General features: G+C 39.8%; 1 protein-coding gene across 1 annotated transcript; it reads left to right on the forward strand.

Moving 5' to 3' along the window:
* Positions 1-1,041: 1,041 nt before the first annotated feature.
* SERPINB10 (serpin family B member 10) lies at positions 1,042-24,891 on the forward strand. The gene is made up of 8 exons (XM_049900269.1): positions 1,042-1,089; positions 3,471-3,647; positions 6,254-6,319; positions 6,823-6,960; positions 9,505-9,622; positions 19,198-19,340; positions 21,398-21,553; positions 23,751-24,891. Exons 2-8 carry the CDS (start codon positions 3,480-3,482, stop codon positions 24,153-24,155), a joined length of 1,194 nt encoding a protein of 397 aa, XP_049756226.1. The 5' UTR covers positions 1,042-1,089; positions 3,471-3,479; the 3' UTR covers positions 24,156-24,891.
* Positions 24,892-24,993: the final 102 nt, after the last annotated feature.

Raw genomic sequence — 24,993 nt, forward strand, 5'->3', positions numbered from 1 at the left:
AGCCAGAAGGTGTGAGTGCCCCCATGTAAAAATGGCATGGCAGAAGCATCTGGCCTCCTCTAACTTCATGAGTGGGAAGGAAAATCAAGATCAATAATAGGCCACGGCTGATTCCAATGAGGCAGAGGTCAGACATGCCTCCTCTCTCCACCATCTTTACCAATTCTGACACCAGCTGTCCCACCCTGTCTCAATGGCTGTGACTTTTCAGAAGCAGATCACCAGGTCTTTCTTTCAAGGCACCTCTGGGTTGACTTGGTGCATTACCTTTTCAGTTAGTAGCCAAGTGCTTAAACATTTATGTCACCCAAAGCAGCCTTATGCACATCACACCATGATAGAAAATGAAGTTATGAACCTAACTTTCTTCCTTTGTAGTGAGTAAGGCAGGGTGAGAGAACATTCAAAGGGAGAAATAAAGAGAACCAGAAAGGATGACTCACCATTCTCCTCAGTAACTGTCTAGAAGCCTTGAACCAGACCCCTTGTCCCTGCTGGTGGGGAGAATGACATCCCATGGGGAAGTTCTGCTCTGGGTTCCACACTAACATTCTAAAGGACAGGAGAAGCAGAACTTCTTGGTGTTTTTCACATCAGTACCTTAGAGCAATTTTAGCATTTAAATGGTAAATACTTCACCAACAACATGTTCCATTTTATTGGCCATTATTATTCCACTAATTTGAAGCTTTCTGGTTTTGCTTAAAAAAAAAAAAAAAAAGCCTGTTGGGGAACACCACTCTCCTTGCTACCAGACTGGAGAAGTGGTTAAGCAAGGAGGGTGTGAATTAAAATGTGTCAGAATTCAGGTCTCTACATGTGGACAGACATGGAAATTGTGTGCAATTCGACAATACAGGCAAAAATCTCTATCATCTCTCTCTGTCTTTTTAATTGAGCTTCTGGGCAAGTTAAGTCTGAAAGGAAGAGTGTGTACAGGCTTGTGAAAGGAATCAAAAGGTGGGGCCAAGGAGAGGGAGGAGCTAGAACTTTTTTTCCCCCCCTACAGTTAAAAGTTACTTAACTCTTCAGCCACAATCTCTTACTCAAGGGACAAACTGCCAATTCTCCTCCAGAGGAAAAAAACAGGTATTGTAAATATTTCTTTGGTTAAAAATGTCACTTATGTTTTTTTTTTCTTTGTTGAAGTGCCTAGTTAAATGAATTCTCAAGGCTCCCTAAAAGCATAGAAAGAATTGGCTTTAGCATTGCTATTTTTATAAGGCTCCATCTCCCAAGAATTCTGTGCAAATTAGAGAGACCCAGCCCTGAGCTTGTTCAAGGTTTGTACTGGAAAGAATGTTAAGGGGGAGAGGTTATTCATCTCCTAAGAGGTTAGAAACTTAATTACCACTAATTAAGGAATTACAAAACCACAAATGGAGCTTCCTCCTATCATGTTTCTGGATTTGCTACTTTTGGAACTGTCAGGCAAAGAAAAATAGAATCATCTTGGTAACTGAGACAAAATCTTTTCAACCCTTTAGAGGAATGGAACTGGCAACATGAATTTAGATACTGGTCATTAGTGTGTAGAACTAATGGTTTGAGCCCACTTGCACCCCCCACCTGACATCCCACCTTCCTATCCTGGCCACAATTCCATAAGACATTAGCATTCTTCTCTTTCATGGAATTATCTAAGCTCCTAGCCCCGCAACCTGCACCAGGTTTTGATCTTAAAACATCCCACACTATTACCTCCCTCATATGTATGTTCTAGATTATGCCTTAATAGATGCTAATAATGATGTTGATGGGGGAAATAAGGAAGCTGAAGATAACTGGATACTAACTTTTCACAAGAAATTAGCTCTTTAATTAGAGAGAATTATTCTTCTCAGGAATTTTTAGCAAGTAGCTGAACTCTAGGGTAACCATAAACCATAGGTAGAAAGATAAAAATTCTAAGCTCTAAGATAATACTTTCTCCTTTCTTCATGATAAGTGTGGTTTGGCCATGGAGTCAGGCATTGTCCATGTGAATATAATTTGTGATTTAAAAAAGCAAAGCTTTAGTATATAAGTAGTAAGCAAAGTGTCATTTGAATGGATACAGCCCTAGGAAACTAGGGAAGTTATTTCTAAGATGACATTGAATCTGTTGAGAAAAAATACAGGAAAGTTTTGAATGTTTTATAAGGGGGTAGAGTTACTGCAAAACGAGTTTTTTTTTTAATCAAATAATATTAGGCTGGGATTATTGTCAACTTCTGGAATGGGCGGAAGCCACACCCAGGACATTATTTAGAAGCTGGGAAGCTGTTTGGTTACCTATAAGCCTATGGTTAGGAAGGATTTCAGCAGTATCGGTGTTAACAAAATTCATGATGAAACCAAAACTTTGCCTACACACGCCTCCCACTTGATTCAACTATTTGACTACAGAGGACCCCAACCTTCCTAAAAGCTCTCATTCTAGTTTCTCAGAAGGTGAGGAGATGTCAGAGTGAGGCCAAGCTCTTATGGCACTCACACTAATGGGAGTGGGTAAGCCTAGGAATTGAATCTATTTTTAATCATCTAACCAACTTGAGAAATTGTTTTGCTATAAAATGGCAATAGATTACACTAGCTAACTCTTTGATGGAGACCCAGTTTTAAATGACATTTTAATTAAAATACCAGGACAATTAGAGGTAAAATTTAGAAGCTGAATATCAAAGAGTGAAAAAACCTGAGGCTCCTTGCTGAAGAAAACCAGCTTCAGAGGCTTTCTAGTGAGTGACTGAAGAAGATTTGATGGCTTTGTATTATGGTGTTGGGGAAAAATATTGAATATACCATGGACTGCCAAAAGAATGAAAAAAACTGTCTTGGAAGAAGTACAGGCAGAATGCTCCTTAGAAGCAAGGATGGTGAGATTTCACCTCATGTACTTTGGACATGCTATCAGGAGGGACAAGTCCCTGGGGAAGGACATCCTGATCGATAAAGTAAACACACCCTCAATGAGATAGATTGACACAGTGGCTGCAACAATGGGCTCAAACATAGCAACGACTGTGAGGATGGCACAGGACCAGGCAGTGTTTCCTTCCATTGTACACAGGGTTGCTATGAGTTGGAACTGACTCAGCAGCACCTAATTAGTGACTGAGGAATCTCTGGGTGGTACAAACGGTTGATCTGATTGGATGCTATCTAAAAGGTTGGTGGTTCAATTCCACCCAAAGGCACCTCAGAAGAAAGGTCTGGAAATCTAGTTCTAGAAAATCAGCCATTGAAAATCCTATGGAGCACAGTTCTATTCTGACACACACGGCGTCATCAGGAGTTGGAATCAACTCAAAGGCAACTGGTTTTTGGTTATGGCAGAAAATTAAAAGGCATCATGAGAGCATAAAATAGTTCCCCTGGGGAGGATTTTGCATATTTCACAGCTATATCTAAACTGTAAGCTAACAAATCCTTTTACAAAAAATAAAATAAATGGAAAAGAATATTAACACTTGCTTTATTTTTCTTAGGTTTTCCCAATGGACTCTCTAGCAACATCAATCAGTGAGTTTGCCCTGGAGCTTAGCAAAAAGCTAGCTGAGTCTGCACAGGGTAAAAATATTTTCTTTTCTCCCTGGGGCATCTCAACTTCCTTGGCCATGGTGTACTTGGGCACCAAAGGTACCACTGCAGCCCAAATAGCCCAGGTGAGTAGGAACAGTCAGCCATCCTGTGCTGCCTTCAAACTAAACACTGTCTTTGCTTTTATCTTCAGTTAGCTCCTGAACACCCAATAGCGTACATTTTACAGTAATATCCTCCAAAAATCCTAGGCCATGTAAAGATGCCTAGGAATGTGGGTCAGTTTAAAAACTCTTGCTAAGAAAACCATTTACGTACCCATGTGCTCTAGCAAAAGAAAATGGAGAAATGATGAGTCAATCAATTTTGGTTCAACACCAAGAACATTTCATTTTGATTATTAACATTTTCAGGAACAAAGGGGTCGAACTTAAATCCAAACGTCATGCATGGATTAAACAAAGAAACAACCAAACAAAGCAGTAGGAAGAGAATTCACTTGATTTTTTTTTTCCCTTTGGATTTTCAAGAAAATCTTGGTGAGATCAGAAAGATGCTGACTAATACTATTAAAGAGCCCACAAAGAGATAACATTAAAAAAGCAAAACAACTTTACTGTACAAGGAACTACTGATTTGCTAAAAGTATTCCTCAAAGCGTAGTGTTATAAATATTTTCTATACAGCTATAGACAGCAAAATATATAGCAAAATAGCCATAGGTATAGGTAAATATGTGCGTAAACTCACTGGTGGTGCAGTGGTTACGCACGCTTGGCCGCTAACCAAAAGGTCAGTGGATTGAACCCACCAGCTCTTCTGCAGGAGAAAGATGTGGCAGTCTGCTACCATAAAGATTAAAAAAGCCTATTGTCGTCGAGTCAATTCCAACTTATAGCGACCCTATAGGACAGAGTAGAACTGCCCCCATAGGGTTTCCAAGGAGCACCTGGTGGATTCAAACTGCCAACCTTTTGGTTAGCAGCCGTAGCTCTTAACCACTATGCCACCACGGTTTCATAAAGGTTACAGCCTTGGAAACCCTAAAGGGCAATTCTACTCTGTCCTATGGGGTGAGTCAGAATTGACTTCATGGCAACGTGTTTGGTTTTGGATATGCATATATGGTGGTTGCCATCAAGTCAGTTCTGACATATGGCGACCCCATGTGTGCAGAGTAGAACTACTCTACAGGGCTTTCAAAGCTGTAACCTTTCAGAAGCAGATCACCAGGTCTGTCTCCTGAGGTGCCTCTGGGTGGGTTTGAACTTTAAAACTTTCGGCTAATAGTTGAGCACTTAACCGTTTGTGCCACCCAGGGACTCCTACACATATATGTATATACGTATGTGTATGTGCGCATTTTAAGTAAATAATTAAAATAAATAAAAGCGGAAAAGAGTGAATCCAGCCCCAAATCATGCAACAATCAAAAGACCAAGCAACAAAGTAGTTTTCATATCCCATACGGGGGTGCCCTATGTGACAAGGAAAGAAAAGTGCACAACCAGCAATTCTGAGTGACAGAGGAGGAATATATATTCTGTTGGTTTGAGACTAGGATGTCACCCTTACTCTTACAGTTCACAGGATATTGTGTGGCTTAAAAGCAAAAACACCAACAAAATCCTCCTTCACACCTACTTAATCCTGGTCAATTAAGTTGAAAAGGCTTAACCATTAATGTGAGAGACTTGAGCTTAGATAGGCTGCAATTTGAGTCCATTTCATATAAATATATTGCTGGGTGTTGCTTGCCCATGTTTTATCTAAATATTATTTAAGTAAATAACAGCTTCAGTTTGCAAATGAGCCTGATGTGTTGGCTCTGAACCCCTCTTAGTAGGGTATATGGCCCCTGTTCTGTCACCGTGAGTCAGCACAACCTATGGTAAAATGGACTTTACTCCTTATAGTGAGCTGGGCCCAGGATGTGGGAGATGGAATCATTGCCTTCTGTTCTACTTTTGTACAATTCAGGGGAAACAAGGATTGGCCACATCCTCCCTGTTAACTTTCAAATGAAATGCTTTCCTGAAGGCAAAGATTGTGTCAACCTGCGTCAATTGGTGGTAGAAAATGAGAACTGAAGTACTTATCTAGAAAAAAAAAAACAACAAAAAAAACTAAGATCCCTGAATTGTCTAGATAACCGAGGCAATGGTGGCTTTTGCTTAAATTATCTAAGTAGTCGTCTCAATTGAACACCTAGCCTTCTTTTCAAAATAGCCACAGATAGAAGTGAAACTTGGAAAATAAGAGAATTTTCCCAACGTCATCCTAAATGTCTTAAAAGAAATATTAAAATAAAGGGATGACCCACACCCTTTGCCATGGAGCTGATTCTAACTCATAGTGGCCCTGTGGGACAGAGTAGAACTGCCCCATAGGGTTTCCAAGTCTATAATCTTCATGGGAACAGACTGTTGTATCTTTCTCCCGTGGAGTGGCTTGTGGGTTCGAACCACTGACCTTTTTTGGTTAGCAGACATAGCTGTTAACCACTCTGCAACCAGGGCTTAAATTAAGCTTTATTTATTTAAAAGCAGCTCTTGGCTTACTCTGTTAGTTCAGCTAACACACCATTTAAGTCAAATCAGAGCTCCCATGGCTAATTCATTACGTGTTTGGTAGCTATAGAAATGAATGTCTTGTATTTCTTGGTGCGTATTTCATATGATTGCTTCTCTGCAAAGTGCACTCACATATGCTCTTTTTGCTGAAATTACAGGCCCTTCACTTGACTCAAGACCAGGACATCAAATCTTGTCCTGAAAGTGAAAAGAAAAGGAAAATGGTATATCTTATCTTTTAATATCCAAATAACTAAGTCATCCAATGATTAAGGAAGGAGAAAGCACTTTTAGGGTGGTGTTTTAGTGGCTAATTTAAGCAACCCTTAGCAGGTAACTTTTCTTAGAAAAAGATATGTTAAAATTACAGAAGTGCTTTTCAGAATAGAAAATGTGTACACTTTTTTGAAAGGTCATATTTTTTTCCCTTATTCCCTCCCCCCAACTTTTTTTCCCTGTCAAAATTGCTCCATCTTTAAAAGCGTTCTTGTCTGTCTTTGCAAACTAAATGTGAAGACTACAGTGCCCCGATGACTTTGAATTTTTTGCATTGGTAACATTAAGGAAAATATTTTTTAGCTACCTTAAAATTGTCTTTCAGCTTTTGTTTGCAATATACCAAATCATTTCATTTATCTGTAGGTTTTTTACATATGTATAGTTCTTGTTCAACATTTTTTATGTGACTAATACCTTTTCTTTCTTTCCTTCTACTACCTTCTTAAAGGAATTCAACTTGGGCAAAGCTGAAGAAATATGCTCTGATTTCCATACACTTATCTCGGAGATCAACAAGCCCAGCAATGCTTACATCCTTAAGACAGCCAATGGGTTATATGCAGAGAAAGCTCACCCATTTCACAACGTAAGTGCAATTTCATTGATGGGAAATAAAGGGCCATGTGAGAGTAACCAACAAGCTTTTCGTACATTTCTCTAAGAATCCCAGGCACAATCTTAATGTGGTAATACTTCCTGGGAAACAATCATTCAGAGCAACTAATAAGCATCTAGTTGTAAAGGAAACCAATAATGTGTCTCAAACTGGATCTAGTGATCAGATCTTTATGTCTGGCATAAAAGGGGTAGATTCCTGGAACGGTGCTTGAACACATATAGAAATGCAATCTATATAACATCTGGACCAAAGTTTGTTTCACAGGAAATAGGGAGCAAAAAATATAGAGTAAATAAACAACAACAACAAAAAACCATTTGGCATCAAGTTGCTTCTGACCCAATGTGTTGAGTAGGACTATGATCTGTAGGGTTTTCAAGGCAGTGACCTTTTGGAAACAGATTGGCAAGTCTTTTCCTGAGGCACCTCTGGGTGGACTCGAATTTCCAACCTTTTGGTTAGCAGCCAAGTGCTAAACAGTTTGTACCACCGAAGAATTCCATAGAGTAACTGTTGTTATTGGGTGCTGTTGAGTCAATTCCGGCTCATAGCAACCCTACAGGACAGAGAAGAACTGTCCCCTAGGGTTTCCGAGGCTGTAATCTTTACAGATGCAGACTGACACATCTTTCTTCCATGAAATGGCTTGTGGGTTTGCACCATTGACCTTTCAGTTTAGCAGATGAGCTCTTAACCACTGTGCCCCCAGGGCTTCACAGAGTAACTAAGTAGGGTAAATCTGAAGGAGCGTTGAGTAGAGTTGATAATAGCAGTGTGGTGGGAAACTGTGCACTTAAGAGCAACTCTGACCTCAGGGTGGGAGAAGTGGGCAGGTTTCATATCATGACTTTAGAGACTTTAGGATACATTCTTAACATGAAAGAATATCAACTTCTTCCCTTCACCAGTGGTTGAAATCTCACTAATGAAGACCGAGACTTTGTCCTCTGTTGAAACCCAAGTGCTCCTGAGAGTGTCAAGCATTACTTCTTTCATGCTTGTCTCTCAGATCCTTTGGCACATCTTAGAAGAGAGCATGAGGGTCTGGTACCCAGTGGGCAAAGGCCAACCAAAAGTAGACAGAGGAGAGAGAGCAATTAAGTCAAATAAAGATATATCGGGATTTAAGTAGTAGTGCTATCCTTGTCCATATCCACTGAATTATGGGGGTTCAGGACTTGGGCTTCATTATTACTAAAGGCATAACACCAGCCAAATGGACTCTTAAAGATATTTTCACTACTGATAGTCTGATGGACTCCTGGTTGATTCAGAAGTAGGAGAGATGCTTGAACTTGGAGGGCACTTGGAAATGGGAGGGACACAGAGATAGAAAACATCCTTTGAAATGTCCACATGTCCTGGGTGTGCTCAGAGAAGTTGATAAGAATCCAGACTAAAAACCAAACCCGTTGTCTTCCAGTCGATTCCAACTCATAGTGACCCTACAGAGTAGAACTGACCATAGGGTTTCCAAGGCTGTAATCTTTTCGGAAGCAGACTGCCACACTTTTCTCCCGTGGAATAGCTAGTATGTTCAAACTGCAGACTTTTTGGTTAGCAGCCAAGTGCTTAACTCCTGCATCATGAAGGCTTGGTCAGAACCCATGAGTGAAGAAAGGGAGTGGTGCCTAGTGGATCTTTAAGCTTTATTTTTACTAAATTATAAATTCCACGGAACTTGGACTTCATAATCTTCGTACCACTGACTAGAGGCTGAATTGGCTCACCACTTTTTACTGCTTACAAGTCCCCCCCAGTAAGGTCAGCAAACTGAAGGAGTACCACAGCTATCCTGAAGAATGAATTATATTCCCAGGGCAGGTGCCTTCAAAACCAGCAACCCCAGCTACACCCCACATGTGGTGACTGCCACCAGGGTGCATATCCAGGGGCTAGAAGGAGGAGCTTAACTTTTTTCCTTAGAAAAATTGTCCTGCCTATTTTCTCAGGCTCCAAAGCAGGTTAGCCCCTCTGGAACACCTGAGAAAACCTCTGACCATGCTCAAAAGTCCATGTTCCTGTCTGCGTGAAGTTTTCCTCAGGAGCCTTCTACAAGGTTCCTGGATGTTTAGAGTCTACAACAGCAGCTGTAGGACCCAAGAGCCTCACTTCTGTTCCATCCCTGCCACAGAAATCAAGTACAACTCCAAAGACCTGTTGGCCCTTGAGATTCCTCGTGGGGATTTGTGGATTGCTCTTCTTTCAATTCCAGCCATATTTCCTGCACATGAATCAAAATAGATAAAAGGATGGGGAAGGTCTAGAACCATAGGCAGCAGACATTCTTCCTAGACCTGGGGTTCTGCATGGCTAGTCAGGGCCCTGCTAAGTTTGAAAAGGGGGGTGTTTAGTTCTTGACCCAAACTGGGGGTAAGGGAAGAGGGAAGGGAGTGATGGGATGGGAGTTTGTAATTGTTCATCTACCTAGTTCTTTTGGTAATCTAAATAGACTTGATTTCTCAATTTTGGATAAACTCTGCAAAAGGGGATTTTACCTATATCTTTCAGAAATATCTAGAAGACATTAAAAAATACTTTGGTGCAGAGCCACGGTCTGTTAGTTTTGTGGAAACTCCTGACCAAATCAGAAAGGAGATCAACGCTTGGGTTGAAAAGCAGACTGAAGGTAAGCTTTCACCCAGGTATTCTTTGGAGTACTTTCTCCAAGTATCATTAAAAAAAAAAAAAGCTATGTGTTAGTGTTATGGATTGAATTGTGTCCCCCTAAAATATGTGTCAACTTGGCTAGGCCATGATTCCCAGTATTGTGTGGTTGTCCACTGTTTTGTGATCTGATGTGATTTTCCTATGTGTTGTGAATCTTACCTCTATGATGTTAATGAGGCGGGATTAGAGGCAGTTATGTTAATGAGGCAGGGCTCAATCTACAGGATTAGGTTGTATCTTAAGACACTCTATTCTGAGATATAAAAGAGAAAATTGAGCAGAGAGGAGAGGAACCTCATTACTACCAAGCAACAAGAGCCGGGGGTGGGGGGAGGGGGAGCACATCCTTTGGACTCCAGGTCCCTACACTGAAAAGCTCCTAGACCCAGGGGAAGATTGATAACAAGAACCTTCCCCCACAGTTGACAGAGAGAGAAAGCCTTTCCCTGGAGCTTGTGCCCTGAATTTGAACTTCTAGCTTCCTAAACTGTGAGACAATAAACTTTTGTTTGATAAAGCCATCCACTTGTATTTCTGTTACAGCAGCATAGATAACTAAGACAGTATACATATATCTTAAATAGAATTGTGGACACATTCTAAATATTTAGAACATTTCCATTTACGTCCATAACTCTTAGGGTCAGTTTCCCCAATAACTCTTCTGTAACACATGTAAATCAAATCACCACTTTACCAAGTAAAGAAGAATTTTATCATACCCTACCACTTCCAAAGAGAAGTCAAGGCAAAACGAAGTAGTCTTTTATTTTGAAATAGTGCTGCATTTGTGATTTTAAGAAAAGCAGTGACTATTTAATAACAAAAGTGTGCTATTAAAGGTGCTATATGATCTTAAGTAATTCACAAAATAAGGTCATGTTTTTATTAGGGTATAGGCTAAGCTGCTATAAAAAAAAATACAGTGACTTCAGTTAGATAGAAGCTTATCATTCTCTCAGATAGTAAATAGCCTTATCGTCTGTTAGCTCCTTCACAGTGAGGGATGGGGGAAAGGTGTTGTATACATGTTTGTAATCCAAACCTATCACATATTTAGCTTGTTGAACACTCTCATGTCCACATTAATCTCTGCCCAGAAGGATCGACCCTAAATATCAACAAAGAGAATGGCCATCCCATTGCCTAAAACGGCCAAGACTGTGTGCAATGAGCAAGCCAGTAGGTGGCATGGCACTGTTAGCTCTCAAGAATATTCTAAAATATTTGCCTTGCAGTCAAGGAAACCCTGGTAGCTAGTGGTTAGGTGCTACAGCTGCTAACTAAAAGGTGGGGAATTTGAATCCACTATGTGCTCCTTAGAAACTCTATGGATCAGTTCTACTCTGTCCTCTAGGGTCACTATGAGTCAAATCGACTCGGCAGTAATGGGTTTGGTTTGGTTTTGGAGTCAAAATTGTGTGTTACTTTGAGGTGTTGTGTTTAAATCTACATTTTGTACATTCCTTGTAAAACAAATGGTTTTTTAAATGTCCTAATACACCTGTAGGTTCAAGAGGCTAGGTGCTTTGAAAGCATGTGAACCCAGGGAATGATACAATCAAACTTAAATTAACTGGAGTTCTCTCAACCTGGGATCAATCATGCAAACCCCAATCCCCGATGTGCTCTCATGTTCATCTACAACTCTGTTGCCGTCCAGTTGCTTCTGACTCATTGTGACTCTATAGGACAGAGTAGAACTGCCCCAGAGGGTTTCCAAAGAGCAGCTGGTGGATTCGAACTAAAGACATTTTGGTTAGCACCCAAGCTCTTAGCCACTAGCCACCAGGGTTTCTATAGGATGACAGAGGAATTAATTCAAAATGATAATTTAAAAAAATGTGTTGTGCAGTCACAATTATTTAGACTAAACTCTGACTTGTACTGGTGGCTTTCTTTATCATGGTTTCTGGTATCCCATACCTTCCTCTCTGGTAAATTTTTATTTGTTGGGATGCATTCTGTTTTAATTAGTTAAAAGCGCATCAGAGTATCTGGAGGTGATAAAATTCCTGAGAAATCTCATATCTAAAACTGTCCTTTTTTCCCCACTATACTAATGGAGGGGCTGAATATACAAGGTTCAAATTCATCTTTTCTCTAGACATTAATAAGCAGTGATGTTGATGAAAATAACACATCTGTGCCCTACCTGCTCCTCAAAAGAAGATTCTAGAATTTTCTCTTTATCTTTGGTGTCCAATATTATGCTCTAGGTAGGGGATTTCTTTTTTCTTTTTTTTTTTTTTAATTCTGCTTGGCACTCATTTTAAATCTAAATTCAAAGACTCCTTCAGCTAGAGAAAATTGTGTATGTTATTTATTTAATCACTTTGTTTGTTTTCTCCATTCCTGCCTTTGGGTATTCCAAATACACAAAAGTTGGAATCTTTGGGTCTAGCCCACCTGCTGCAATTTCCCTTTTATACTTAGCTGTCATGCCTTTGTCTTTCTGCTCTACTCCCCTAGCTCATGCATATGCTCTTCCGCTGTGTATGTTCTGCTATTCATACCCAGTCCCCCTAATTAAGAAACTTACTGCAACAATTAAGCTTTTGCTTCCCTCAGATCTATGGTTTTTTATTTTCATGAGTGAGATCTCATATCAGCTCTCTCTGAAATGTGAACTTTACTTATTTTTAAGTCTTTTTTGCTCCCTTAATTCCTTTTCCTCCAATATTTGTTTTGTTTGTTCGGTTTGATGCTTCCCTCTCATGGGGTTACTTTTCTTCATTGTTTAATCCTCTTTGGTTTTCTGCTTGTCTTTTTGTTTGAGACTCCCAGCTTATTTGTGTCTTGGGCATCTAGGGCTGCCCTAACAGAAATACCACAAGTGCATGGCTTTAACAAAGAGAGAGTTTTTCTCTCCCAGTCTAGTAGGCTACGAGTTCAAATTCAGGTTACCAGATCCAGGGGAAGGTGTTCTCTCTCTGTTGGCTCTGGAGGGAGGCCCTCGTCATCAGTCTTCCCTTGGTCTGGGAGCATCTCAGCACAGGAACCTCAGGTCCAAAGGATGCGCGCTTCTCCCGGCACTGCTTTCTTGGTGATATGAAGTCCCCCTGTCTCTCGGTTCGCTTCTTTCTTTTCTATTTCAGAAGAGATTGGCTTAAGACCCTGTCTAATCTTGCAGATCTCATCAATATAACTGCTGCTAATCCATCGTATTACATCATAGTGATAGTGTTTATAACACGTAGGGAAATCACATCAGATGATAAAATGGTTGAAAATCTTACAATCATACAAGGGAATCATGACCTAGGCAAGTTGACAGACATTTTGGGGGGACACAATTCAATCCATGACAATTGTCTTCAGCTGACTTCTGATTAGAAGAACTTGTTTTGTGGTGACTGTAGAGGAGAGGCTGATGGACTGTGCCTGGAACTTCTGAGTGTGTAAGGCTTCCAGTTTTTCTTGGAAACCTCTAGCTACTGGTCTCTGTCTTACCTCCACCATCACCACATCAAAGGTTCTGCTTCTAGGAATGGCTGGCATCTATCTCTCTTCCAAACTCACAGCACCTTCCTACAGAATGAAAGCTTCTTTTCAAATTCACAGTCCCTGATAGGGGTGCATGGCCTAGTAAGCAAGGCAAGCACGGGCTTACTTGTGCTTACTTACTAATCTGTAGTGAAAAACTTCAGATGGGTTTCACAATATCAAAGATGTGAAATTGTTCACTACAGATGATCTAGTAAGCAAGATAAGCACTGTGCTTACCTTGCTTATTGGATAATCTATCCCTGCCCACCATGGCATTGGTGCCCTCACTCATTCCTTTAGCTTGTAAGTTGGTATATTTGCTATCCATTGCTGACACGGAGGGATAGCCGTAATAAAAGGCCAGCAGGCCCAACTGCTTGCTTAAAACCAGTGGTTCTCAGTCCTGGCTGTGATTAAATTGAACTTATTGATGTCTAAGCCCAAATGGTTGGCAGTTCAAATCCACCAGGTACTCCTTGGAAACCACATGGCTCAGTTCTACTCTGTCCTATATGGTCGCTATGAGTCAGAATTGACTTGACAGCAATGAGTTTTTTGATTTAAGCCCAACCCCAGAAGAATTAATTTAGATCTCTGGGAATGGGGCTCAGGCATCAGTATATTTTAAGTCCTCAGTGATTCTAAGTTGCAAACAAGGTTAAAGGTCACTGCTATGAGTGGCATTATTCAGTTAATCTTATTCCCTCCTTCCCCCACTCCCAACAAGCTCCATGTGTGCATAGACTTTGAGCTTGCCACTCCCTGGGCATTCTGGCCTCCCCACAGTCATCTCTGATTCCTGTTCTGTGCCGTGGTTTCCTTTCTCAGTCTAATCCTTCTGCCTTTTCTTTTTAGGAATTCTTCAAATTATCCAGTCCTTTGGTGGCATCCACACTTTACAGTACTGTTTTAGGTTTATTCTTTTTAACAAATATTTGTTTTGGAGCTAATTAAGTCACTTTGAAAAGGATATTTTGACTGTATACCTTAAGACTTGGAAACCCTGGTAGTATAGTGGTTAAGCGCTATGGCTGCTAACAAAAGGTCAGCAGTTCGAATCTACCAGGTACTCCTTGGAAACTCTAAGGGGCAGTTCTACACTGTCCTGTAGGGTCCTATGAGTCAGAATCAACTTCACAGCAAGGGTTTGGTTTTTGTTTTCTTTACTTAAGACTAAGAACAAAAAGAACTGTATGCAAATATTGCACTCTAGTTTGTAAATTTGTTTTTCACAGAAGAATTGGTTAGCAATTCTGAAACTGTGTGTGTTCTAGGATTGAGCAACCCAGAAATTTACTGTGAATAATGACAGGTTCCTCACCTTCAGAGAAAGGAAGTACAAACAAAGGCTAAAATGAACGCCATGGTGCTGGACTGGAATTGGGGATATCAATATGACATCCTAGTCTTTGATATATTTTCCATAAAATAGACAGATAAATGATACAGATGAATGTATACGCACACGTACTTCTTAGCTCTATCTGCTGATAGGGCCTAGAGGCAATTGCACTCTAGTAGCAATTAGCATAGCTAGCTTCTAGATCTTGATTTCTAGATTTCATCCTCCTAAATAAAAGGAAAGATGCCTGGTGGTGCAGTGGTTAAACACTCAACTGCTAACCGAAAGGTCGGCAGTTTGAACCCACCAGCTGTTCCACAGGAGAAAGATGGTCATTTGCTGCAAAAGACTTCTTTACGGTATGAAATATGGTAAATCCATTAGGATTTACAGCCTTAGAAACCCTATGGGTCGTTCTACACTCTCTGAGTCAGAATCAACTCCAGGGCACAACAACAACAAGTAAAAGGAAAGAGGTCTTCTAGAAGAAATGGTGATTTCAGGGCTGGGGCAGGGAAGGTACAGATGAGCCTAGAATATCTTGTGAGAAGGTAAGGAAGTGCTCAAAAAATGTAGGGATGAGGTCGGAAGGACACAGAAGTCAACATGGAAGGCTACCAATGACCAAATCTGGGACAATTTGAGCAAAAAATAAATGATGATAGTAATGAATTATAACCTGTAGAATAAAACAATATCCAGGATTCTATACTGATAAAAAAAAATAAATAATTGAATTTAATAATTCAAGCAGAAGGAAAGCTCTTCCTCACAACGTTGTTGTTGTTAGGTGCCATCCAGTGGGTTTTGACTCACAGTGACCCTATGCACAACAGAACAAAACACTGCCTGGTCCTGTGCCATCCTCACAATCATTGCGATGTTTGAGCCCATTGTTGCAGCCACTGTGTAAATCCATTTCATTGAGGGTCTTTTTTCTTTTTCTCTGAGCTTCTACTTTACCAAGCATTATGTCCTTCTCCAGGGACTGATCCCTCCTGATAACATGTCCCAAGTACATAACATGAAGTCTTGCCTTCCTTGCTTCTAAGGAGCATTATAGCTATGCTTCTTCCAAAACAGATTTGTTCGTTCTTTATTCATTGTCCAGCTTTCACATGCATATGTGGCAATTGGAAATACCATGGCTGAGTCAGACTCACCTTAGTCTTCCAAGTGACTTCTTTGCCTTTTAATACTTTAAAGAGGTCTTTTGCAGCAAATTTGCCCAATGCAATAGTCATTTCTTGACTGCTGCTTCCATGGGCATTGATTGTGGATCCAAGTAAAACGAAATCCTTGACAGCTTCAATATTTTCTCTGTTTATCATGATGTTGCTCATTGGCCCAGTTGTGAGGATTTTTGTTTTATTTATTTTGAGGTGTAATCCATACTGAAGGCTGTGGTCTTTGATCTTCATCAGTAAGTGTTTCAAGTCCTCTTCACTTTCCGCAAGCAAGGTTTTGTCATCTGCATACCGCAGGTTGTTAATGAGACTTCCTCCAATTCTGATGTCTCATTCTTCTTCATATAGTCCGGTCATATAGTCCTCACAATAGAATCTCAATAAGTGTAGAAGGAATGAGGAAATTAAAAAAAATCACCATTTCATAAACACCACCACAACAACTATTGCCAGAAAGAATCATCAAAGAGTGCTAAAATTACTGGGCAAGTTTGTTGAGAAACAGGATACTTGCATAGTCTCAAAGTATCTCCTCTCACGATACTTATGAACTGCCAAGAGAAAAACAGTAATTTTACAAGAGAGGAAACTGGCAGACACCACTGATCAAGTGTTCCAAGTTAACACCACCAGCAATGGGACTTAGGAACACTACGTACTTCCTGATGTGACTCACTGAGAAGGACACACAGTGTGTTTGTGATATTCTCACCCAAATTGCATACCCTGGACCCAAGCTGGAAGACACATCAGGAAAAGACTTACTTGATCTTTTCCCGAAGTGTCAAGGTCCTGAAAGATCAGAAATGAATAAGAAACTGTCCTTAGTGGACATCAAGAAGTAATGACAACTAAATGCAATGTGAGATCCTGGATAAATTCCTGGTTCAGTAAAAAGATGTTAGTGGGACAACTGGTTAAATTTGAATAAGAAATGTTACTAGTACTCTATCGATGAAAACGTCTTGGTTTTTATCTTGGTACTGGATGTATGACGTTATCATTTAACAGTATTTCGTCACCTTTTTTGGTAAGTGTGACATATCACCAGGATTCAACTATATCTTTTCCTAATTGTTTATGGTTAGGATACAAGAATTAAATTTAGTGTCATGGTGTAATTCAGTACCTAAAAGAACTTTCTCATTAGTTTTCATTGCTTTACAGTTGATTCTCCTTGCTTCCCATTTTATCTGCTAATAATTTTGTCTCTTCCTTTTATGCGATTATATTCCTTTTATTTATTTATTTTGCTTTAATATACTACCTCGCATGTTGAGAAAATGTTAAATAACTGTGGTGATAGCAGACATCTGAGTTTTCCTGACTTTACCGTGAATACCACTAATGCTTCATGGTTAGCATTATGGAATTTTTTTTGAGAAAAATATTCTCTTTCATATTAAGGAAGTAACCTTTTATTTTAGCTTATGAAGCCTTACTTTTTAAAGTAGGAATGGATGGCAAAATAGATCAAAGAATTTTTGCTCCTCTGACCAAACAAAACAATGAATTATAGTAATAAACCCAAAACAAAGCCATTGCCATAGAGTTGATTCTGACTCACGGCAACCCCATTGTGTTACAGGGTAGAACTGCTCCATAGGGTTTTTTTTGGCTGTAATCTTTTTGGGCTCAAACATACCTACTATTGTGAGGGTGGCATAGGATTGGGCAATGTTTCCTCTGTTATACATGGGGTTGCGATGAGTTGGAACCAACTCAATGGCACCTAACAACAACAGTAATCTTTCTGAAAGCAGGTCATCAGGCCTTTCTTCCATGGCACCTCTGGGCGGGTTCAAACTGCCAAACTTTTGGTTAGTAGTTCAGTACAAACCGTTTGCACCATCCAGGGATCCTTAACTATATCAATGTTGTTGTTGTTATTGTTGTTAGATGCAGTCAAGTTGACTGTCAACTAATAGTGACCCATGTGTTACAGAGAAGTGCTTCTCTATAGAATTTTCTAGGCTGTAATCTTTTTTTTATAGTTCAGATTTTTTTTTTTTTTAAATTGTACTTTAGGTGAAGGTTTACAGAACAAACTAGTTTCTCATTAAACAGTTAGTACACGTATTGTTTTATGACATTGGTTAACAACCCCACGACATGTCAACACTCCCCCTTCTCAATGTTAGGTTCCCTATTACCTGTTTTCCTGTTCCTTCATGTCGTCTAGTCCTTGCCCCTGTGCTGGTGTGCCCCTTTAGTCTTGTTTTGTTTTATGGGCCTGGAGGCTGTAATCTTTATGGGAGCAGATCACTAGGTCTTTCTCCTGTGGTGTGGCTGGGTGTGTTTGAACTGCCAACCTTTCAGTTAGCAGCTGAGCACTTAACCATTGCACCACCAGGGCTAGATTTCCTAATATTATATGTTTCTTGCCTTCCTGGCATCATATTAATGAGATTGATTTGGTAATATTTAACTTAGGATTTCTTGTGTATATTCATAAGAGAGATTTTGTGCCTTCTTTGTCATGTTTTCATACTGGGATTATGCTAGTTTAGTAAAAGTAATCAAGTGTCTATTTTATTCTCTGGAGCTGTTTTAATAGTGTAGGCATTATCTATTACTGAGACATTTAAAAAAAATTTCCTCTACGTGTCTGGAGTTGACACTGTTTTCAGAGGAGGTAATTCCTTGACAATTTTTAAATTTCAATCATGTTTGATAACTTTTTACAGTTTCCTACTAGTTCTTGGGTTTCCATTAATATTTTCCTAGGGAATCATCCATATCAGTTTTTTTGGATTAAGTATTAAAAGTTAGCCCTTGGAATTTTTTAATCTCTTCCATGTGTGTATTTTGGCATCTTAAAAGAGCAACCCTTTTTTTCAGGTGGTCTCTGTTTTGGTGGTGAAGCTGGGTTGGCTGGAGGTTTTCTCAATCCAGTTCTATTTAATTCATAGCTATCAAACATTGTCTCTATTACAAACTTCTAAATACCTGGTTTGATATTTTCTTATAAATCCATTTACTAATATATCAAAGTGCTTTAGTGGGGAGTTTGGAAAGAATGTATTGGGGTCAAATATCAGTTGAAACAGGAAGTAGAGCACTCTGATAGATGCAATTACCCAAAGCAGAATTCTGGGCAACAGGAAACATTGACCCACCTTTCAGAAGCTTATCAAAGGAGCCTACAGTTTATGGCTGTTAGCAGAAGTGAAAGAAGAAAACATTTCAGTTCCCTCAAAAAAGGGCACAATGCAACTCATATTAGAAGGAAGTTTTTACAGTTAAAAGACACAAGTGTATAATTAATATGGAAGAATGATTACCAACCATTCAACATATTATTTCTCCAGTGTTTTTTTCCTCTAATCATAACTGTTCTGGACAGGAATATTACTTAAATTATTTCCTTTTTAATTATATCATTTCTGGAAAATCTGAGCCCAGAACTTTTCAGAAAACTTTCATGGTTCAGAAAAAATGGGAATCAAGTTTTCTTTAATTAAAAAATGCATAGTGCCACCCAGACATTTGAAACCTGTCCTTTTGTTCTTGTAGGTAAAATCCTGAATCTCCTACCTGAGGACTCTGTGGATTCTACAACCAGGATGGTTCTGGTGAATGCCCTTTACTTTAAAGGCGTGTGGGAATATCAATTCCCAGTTGAAAACACCACAGAAAAGCCTTTCAGAGTAAACATGGTAGGTGCCTGTTAATGATCACTTCTGAAATCAATTCTTATAAACTATGGCTTATACTAGGGAAGAAATGCTAAGCTGAAATTTCCTGAGTCCATTCTACCTGTAAGTTCCCCTTTCATCGTTTTTCTCTGAATATAGACTACCACGGATATTATCACTCAGCCCAACTACAATCATGAGAGCTGGGTAGGGTACTCATTGGGTTGGTTTTCTGGGTGAGAACTACAGTGTGGCTGAATGGCAGGGGCCCCACAGTAGTTAGAAGCAGACCTGAACCTGAGTCCAGCCTCTCACTATTAGTTCTCTTCTCGTTCTACCAAATCAAACTATCTTCTACCAAACTCTTCTGTTTCCTATGTGAAAGTAAGGAAAAATCTTAAATCTCAACTTTTTTTCATTATTATTCCTCTGTGTGTCAGGACATAACACACTTGTTCCTGTAACGAGTAACAGTAACGGAAGTTCACCAGAGCAAAAAGCAGAGAAATGCACATAAGGTTATAGACACATCTCATGGAATCCAAGGGCTGGGAAATGGCTTGGTCTCAGGACATAGTGGAAACATGGATTCAAATGCTGTCAGGATTCTTTCTCCATCTTTTCAACTGTTTCTTTCATCATTCTTCTCTCAGGCAAAAGTCTAACTTTCTCTGCTCCCAGTCAACAAGGACAGAATCCCACAGTACCTCCTCCGTGCTGTAGCCCAGTCTGGCTAAGGCTGAATTCTGATAGATCCCATTTCAAACTCCTAGGAAAGGAACTGTTTGGCTGAGGTTTGTTCGTGACAGTTGCTTAGTCCAGGGTGGCTCATATTATATAAACAGTGTGCAGAGGAGCTAATGCTATAACCGTTTGCCTGTACACTATAGGTAGTTCTCAGAACGTCAGTGGGGTAAGGGAGGAGAAGGAGCTGGACAATAGTTGTGAGCACACCTGGTTAGCTAGAAATGAGCTGGATATGTATCTGACTTCATCAGGAATTTTTAGTTCAGTACATTCTGCAAGTGACAGAAAAGCAAACTAGCTCTAACAAAATGAGGAACTATATTAACTGTGTAATTAAGAGGAACAGTGGAGTCCAAAAGTGGAGTTTCTAGACTCTCAAAGCTTCATTTCAGTTCTTGTTCTCACTCTCTCTCCTAGTTTCATTTGTGTATTGCTTTCATTCTCTACTACGAAAGATAGGATTTCTTCTTATAAACAGAGAATATGGCTACCCTATATTCAGTCTTTCAGCTTCACACCCTATAGACAGAGAAAGTCTGTGCTGCTAGCTCTAACAGAAGGATGCCGAGGAAGGCTCTGGCTGGTGCCATCTGTGTGCTCATTCCTGAGATGATCACAGCATCCTAGAGTTCTCAGAATGGACAGCCGAGGTCCTATGGCCACCTCCTCAGCACATGGATGGGCTGAGATTGACACTGAGCCCCACATATGCTGGATAATATGTCTAAAATCCATTGCTGTTCAGTTGATTCCAACTCGTAGCAACCCTATGGGACAGAGTAGAACTGCCCCAAAGAGTTTCCAAGGCTGTAAATCTTTATGGAAGCAGATTGCCACCTCTTTCTCTCACAGAGCAGCTGGTGGGTTCAAACCACCCACCTTTGAGTGAGCAGCTGAGGGCTTAACCACTGCACCGCCAGGACTCCTCAGATAAACTGTCTACAACATCTGAATTGCAGTTTTTATGATACTATAATATTTTCTATAATGTTTGAATATGAAATGCAACTTACTCAATTTCTGAATCATTGACCGTTACATAATTTGCATAAGATTATATATTCTTTTCAGTGTTTGATAGAATCCACCTTGATATGATTTATACAGGTAGCCACAAAAGTGGTAGAGGCAGGAATCCCTAGATCCTTTGTTAGTGATGTTATCCAGTAGGATATATTTTTCTAGAAGTTAAGATCTGGATAACTATATTCAGAATTCAGGAAAGGGTCCTCAACTTCACCAGTGCCCCAGATAAGTGAGAACCAATGATGATAAAGAATTAAGGATTTGATAGAATACCTTTCAAATGACTTTGCTGCCTATTTTTTTAGACCACAAGTAAACCAGTGCAGATGATGTCGATGAAACAAAAACTTCCAATAATTCACATAGAACAGCCACAAGCCAAGGTTCTTCAACTTGACTATGACAGCCATGACCTCAGCCTTCTCATACTGCTGCCAGAAGTCATCACTGGACTGGAGCAGGTACAGATATCCATGAAGATGGTTTTAGTGTTCACCTGTCTAGGAAAAACATAAGGAGGTGGTCTCCCTTTTCTCCAATTCTCATCGGGAAAGACAAACATCATAGTTCAAAGGCTAGGTACCTTATATTCACGATGTCATTTAAGCTTTATAAAACTCTGTAAGGTTGGTATTATTATTCTTCAGAAAGCTTAAGTAATCTATCCACACCTCAAGCACCAAGTGGTCACACATACGACAGGTATGTATACTCTCTGTCAGTTGTAAAGCTGTGTGGATTGATCATAGTAATTCTTCAGTGAGTCCAGTTCTTCTCTCTCTGGAGACCTTACCTGATTGTTGATTAATTCTTTAATCGCTGACATTAATCTAGCCTTAGGTTATATTTCTAAAACATTAATTGCCTTCTAAAGATTTTTTTTTTCACATTTTTATATCAAGTAAACCTTCTTCAGGTCCCTGGGTGGCACAGTTTGCACTCAACTACTAACCTAAAGGTTGGCAGTTCAAACCCACCCAGATGCCACCAATGAAAGGTCTGAGATCTGCTTCTGTAAGGACTACAGCCGAGAAATCCCAATGAAGCAGTTCTTCTCCGTAACACATACGGTTATAATTTTTTGTTTTTTTTTGAATATTCTTCGTGAGAAACAGCCTGTATCACTACTATTTTCCAGTATGATTTGTTTATCAGCCAGATTTCTGTTAAGCCTGAGAGAACTGTGGTCAGACTGTGTCTCTGAACCATTTTCATGCCTAACCTGAACATTAGTCTCTCATGCAAGAGGTCACCTGTATTTCCTTGCACAGCGCCTAGTTTTCATATGTGCTAGACTTACACGCACTTAACACTTGTTCCAGTGGCCCCACTAGTGTGTACAAAAGATTTCCAGACTGTATCCTAGCACTCAGAAAACTGGAAAGGATGGTAAAAACAAGGGTAAGTGTGAACATTACACTCTTAGATTCAATGCCTTTGTAAGATAAAGCCATCTTCCTAGGTGTGTGGGTTCCTGAGCTGAGGCTGTTGTCACATCATTGATGTACAGTATCTATGAAGTGTCATTGGCAGCCAACCCTTGGGACTAGAAAACCCCCAAAATGGCAGAAGCATGAGGTTTGAAGCTACCCACTGCCGTCAAGTCAATTCCAACTCCTTGGGATCCTGAAGGGTAGAGTAGAACTGCCCCGTAGGGTTTCCGAGGCTGTAAATCTTTACAGAGAGAGGTTGCCCCATCTTTCTCCCATGGAGGGGCTGGTGGGTTCAAACTGCCCAACTTTCAGTGAGCAGCTGAGTGTTTTAACCACCGTGCCACCAGGGCTCCCTACTTTGAAGCTAATTTGTCATTAAAGAAATCAAACTTTTTTCCCCTCATATATATATATGTATTCATTATTTTTAAAATTCCAAATATAAAAAGGGAAAAAAATACTCTCAAACCTACCACCAAAGCTCATTACTTCATAAGATTTGAGTATTTTTCCCTTTCTTTTCATTTTCATGTAATCGTGATTATACAGGGAGGGAAAAATTACCTCTGATTTTTTTTCCAGAGAACTGTCTCCCATGTTAACAAAACTAGTGCTCATTTTGTGTCCTGGCATATACTTACCCTAAGAGCTACACTTTTGTATAGACAACATCTAAATGTGTATTTATATTGATGTATTTGAGCATATAGTTGATGTCTTACATACTATCATAGAAGCGCTTTTATTTCTGATCAAGATCTAATTCTCCTATACCTGAGAACTATCACTCTGCAAAGTAAAGATTCTGAAGGGCAACAGTGTGAACCATATTGGTACACAACCAGAGAATTTCTAAACGTTCTCCTCAGTTATGAAAAAGAAACAAACAACAAACCAATAGCTGTGGAGCTGATTCCTATTCATAGAGACCCCATGCGTGTCACAGTAGAACGATACTCCACAAGGTTTTCATTGGCCGATGTTCAGAATATCACTAGGCATTTCTTCTGAGACACCTCTCGGTGGATTCAAACTGCCAATCTTTCAGTTAGAGGCCAAGCACTTCACTATTTACGTGATCCAGGGACTCACTTCTGGGTAATAGGAGTGATCATAGGTCATCCATGTAATACCTAAGTTATACGTGTTTCAGGTCTCACTAAACCAATATTTTTCATTCCGATTTGGAGTCACTGACTCTTCTCCCTTGGTTCCAAACCTACAGCTAGAAAAGGCCATCACCTACGAGAAGTTAAATGAGTGGACCAGTGCAGACCTGATGGAGCTGTATGAAGTGACCGTGCATCTTCCCAAATTCAAGCTGGAAGAGAGTTATGACCTCAAGCTAGCCCTGAGCCGTATGGGCATAAGTGACGCCTTTAACCCGAGCCAAGCTGATTTCTCAGGGATGTCTTTAGAGAGAAACCTGTATTTATCCAATGTTTTCCACAAGTCTTTTGTGGAAATAAATGAAAAAGGGACAGAGGCTGCCGCTGGCTCTGGGAGTGAGGTGAGTTTCCGCATTCGACTCCCACCCATGGAATTCAACGTAGACCACCCATTCCTCTTCTTCATCAGGCACAACAAAACCAAGAACATCCTCTTTTACGGAAGATTCTGCTCCCCTTAAACCCTGCATCTTTCTCAGTGAATAAGACCATCTGATGGCATGAAAATGCCCCCTAAGATGGAAAATCACGATTATAATAACGGTTCTGTCATCTGGACCTTTTTCAGGCTCAAATATTAGTAAGCAAATCTTGAAATAATATATTCTAGAGATACCGCTGTATCTAGACAGTTAGAGAGAACACCGATTTTTATTTTTACCACTGAAACAACGTTTTGTCTTCACGTGACTTTTATTTACATTTACGTTTTTGCATTTCACAAATACTGTGTTAAATCAATGAAATATCACTTCTTAGCTACCTGGTCGCTGTATTATTGCCGCTTATCGTATTTCACAGACACTATTAAGTGAGATAAACCCTTTGCCGAGGCCTGATTCTCCAGAGTATCAAAATAACATATAGTTCAAGGCAATATGATGTTAATAAAAGTTTCTGAAGAATGTCATTCGATGGTTCATAAATTACCACCGTAAAGTCACCTGGCCCTTTGCTGCTGACAGTTTGAACAATCATTATGAAAACATTACTGGAGAAGCTAGTGAACCCAGATGAAGCCTGGAGTTCAGTTAGGAATAATGTAGCCATGCTGCCTTTGAAGCTTTCACAAATGTGTCATGCTAACGTGACATGTGAGAAGGGGGGAACTCCATGAGGGATAGCTTGGAAACCCCCCTCCCGTAGTATCTTTGCAACTTTCCTGTAAATCTAAAATTATGGCAAAATAAAAATTTTATTAAGTGTTGTAATGATTATGTGTAAATTCTTAGACACATTAACAACCCTCTTTTTATTTATTTATTTTTTTATGAGGTAGAAGAGTAAAACTTTAAGTAT

The sequence above is a fragment of the Elephas maximus genome, chromosome 11 (genome assembly GCF_024166365.1).
Source record: "Elephas maximus indicus isolate mEleMax1 chromosome 11, mEleMax1 primary haplotype, whole genome shotgun sequence".
Classification (NCBI taxonomy): domain Eukaryota; kingdom Metazoa; phylum Chordata; class Mammalia; order Proboscidea; family Elephantidae; genus Elephas; species Elephas maximus.

Coding starts and splice junctions, on each gene's coding strand:
- SERPINB10 (XM_049900269.1), top strand. CDS start 3,480: ATGGACTCTCTAGCAACATCAATCAGTGAGTTTGCCCTGGAGCTTAGC. Junction 3,648..6,253: donor CTGCAGCCCAAATAGCCCAG/GTGAGTAGGAAC, acceptor CTGAAATTACAG/GCCCTTCACTTGACTCAAGA. Junction 21,554..23,750: donor TCATCACTGGACTGGAGCAG/GTACAGATATCC, acceptor CCAAACCTACAG/CTAGAAAAGGCCATCACCTA.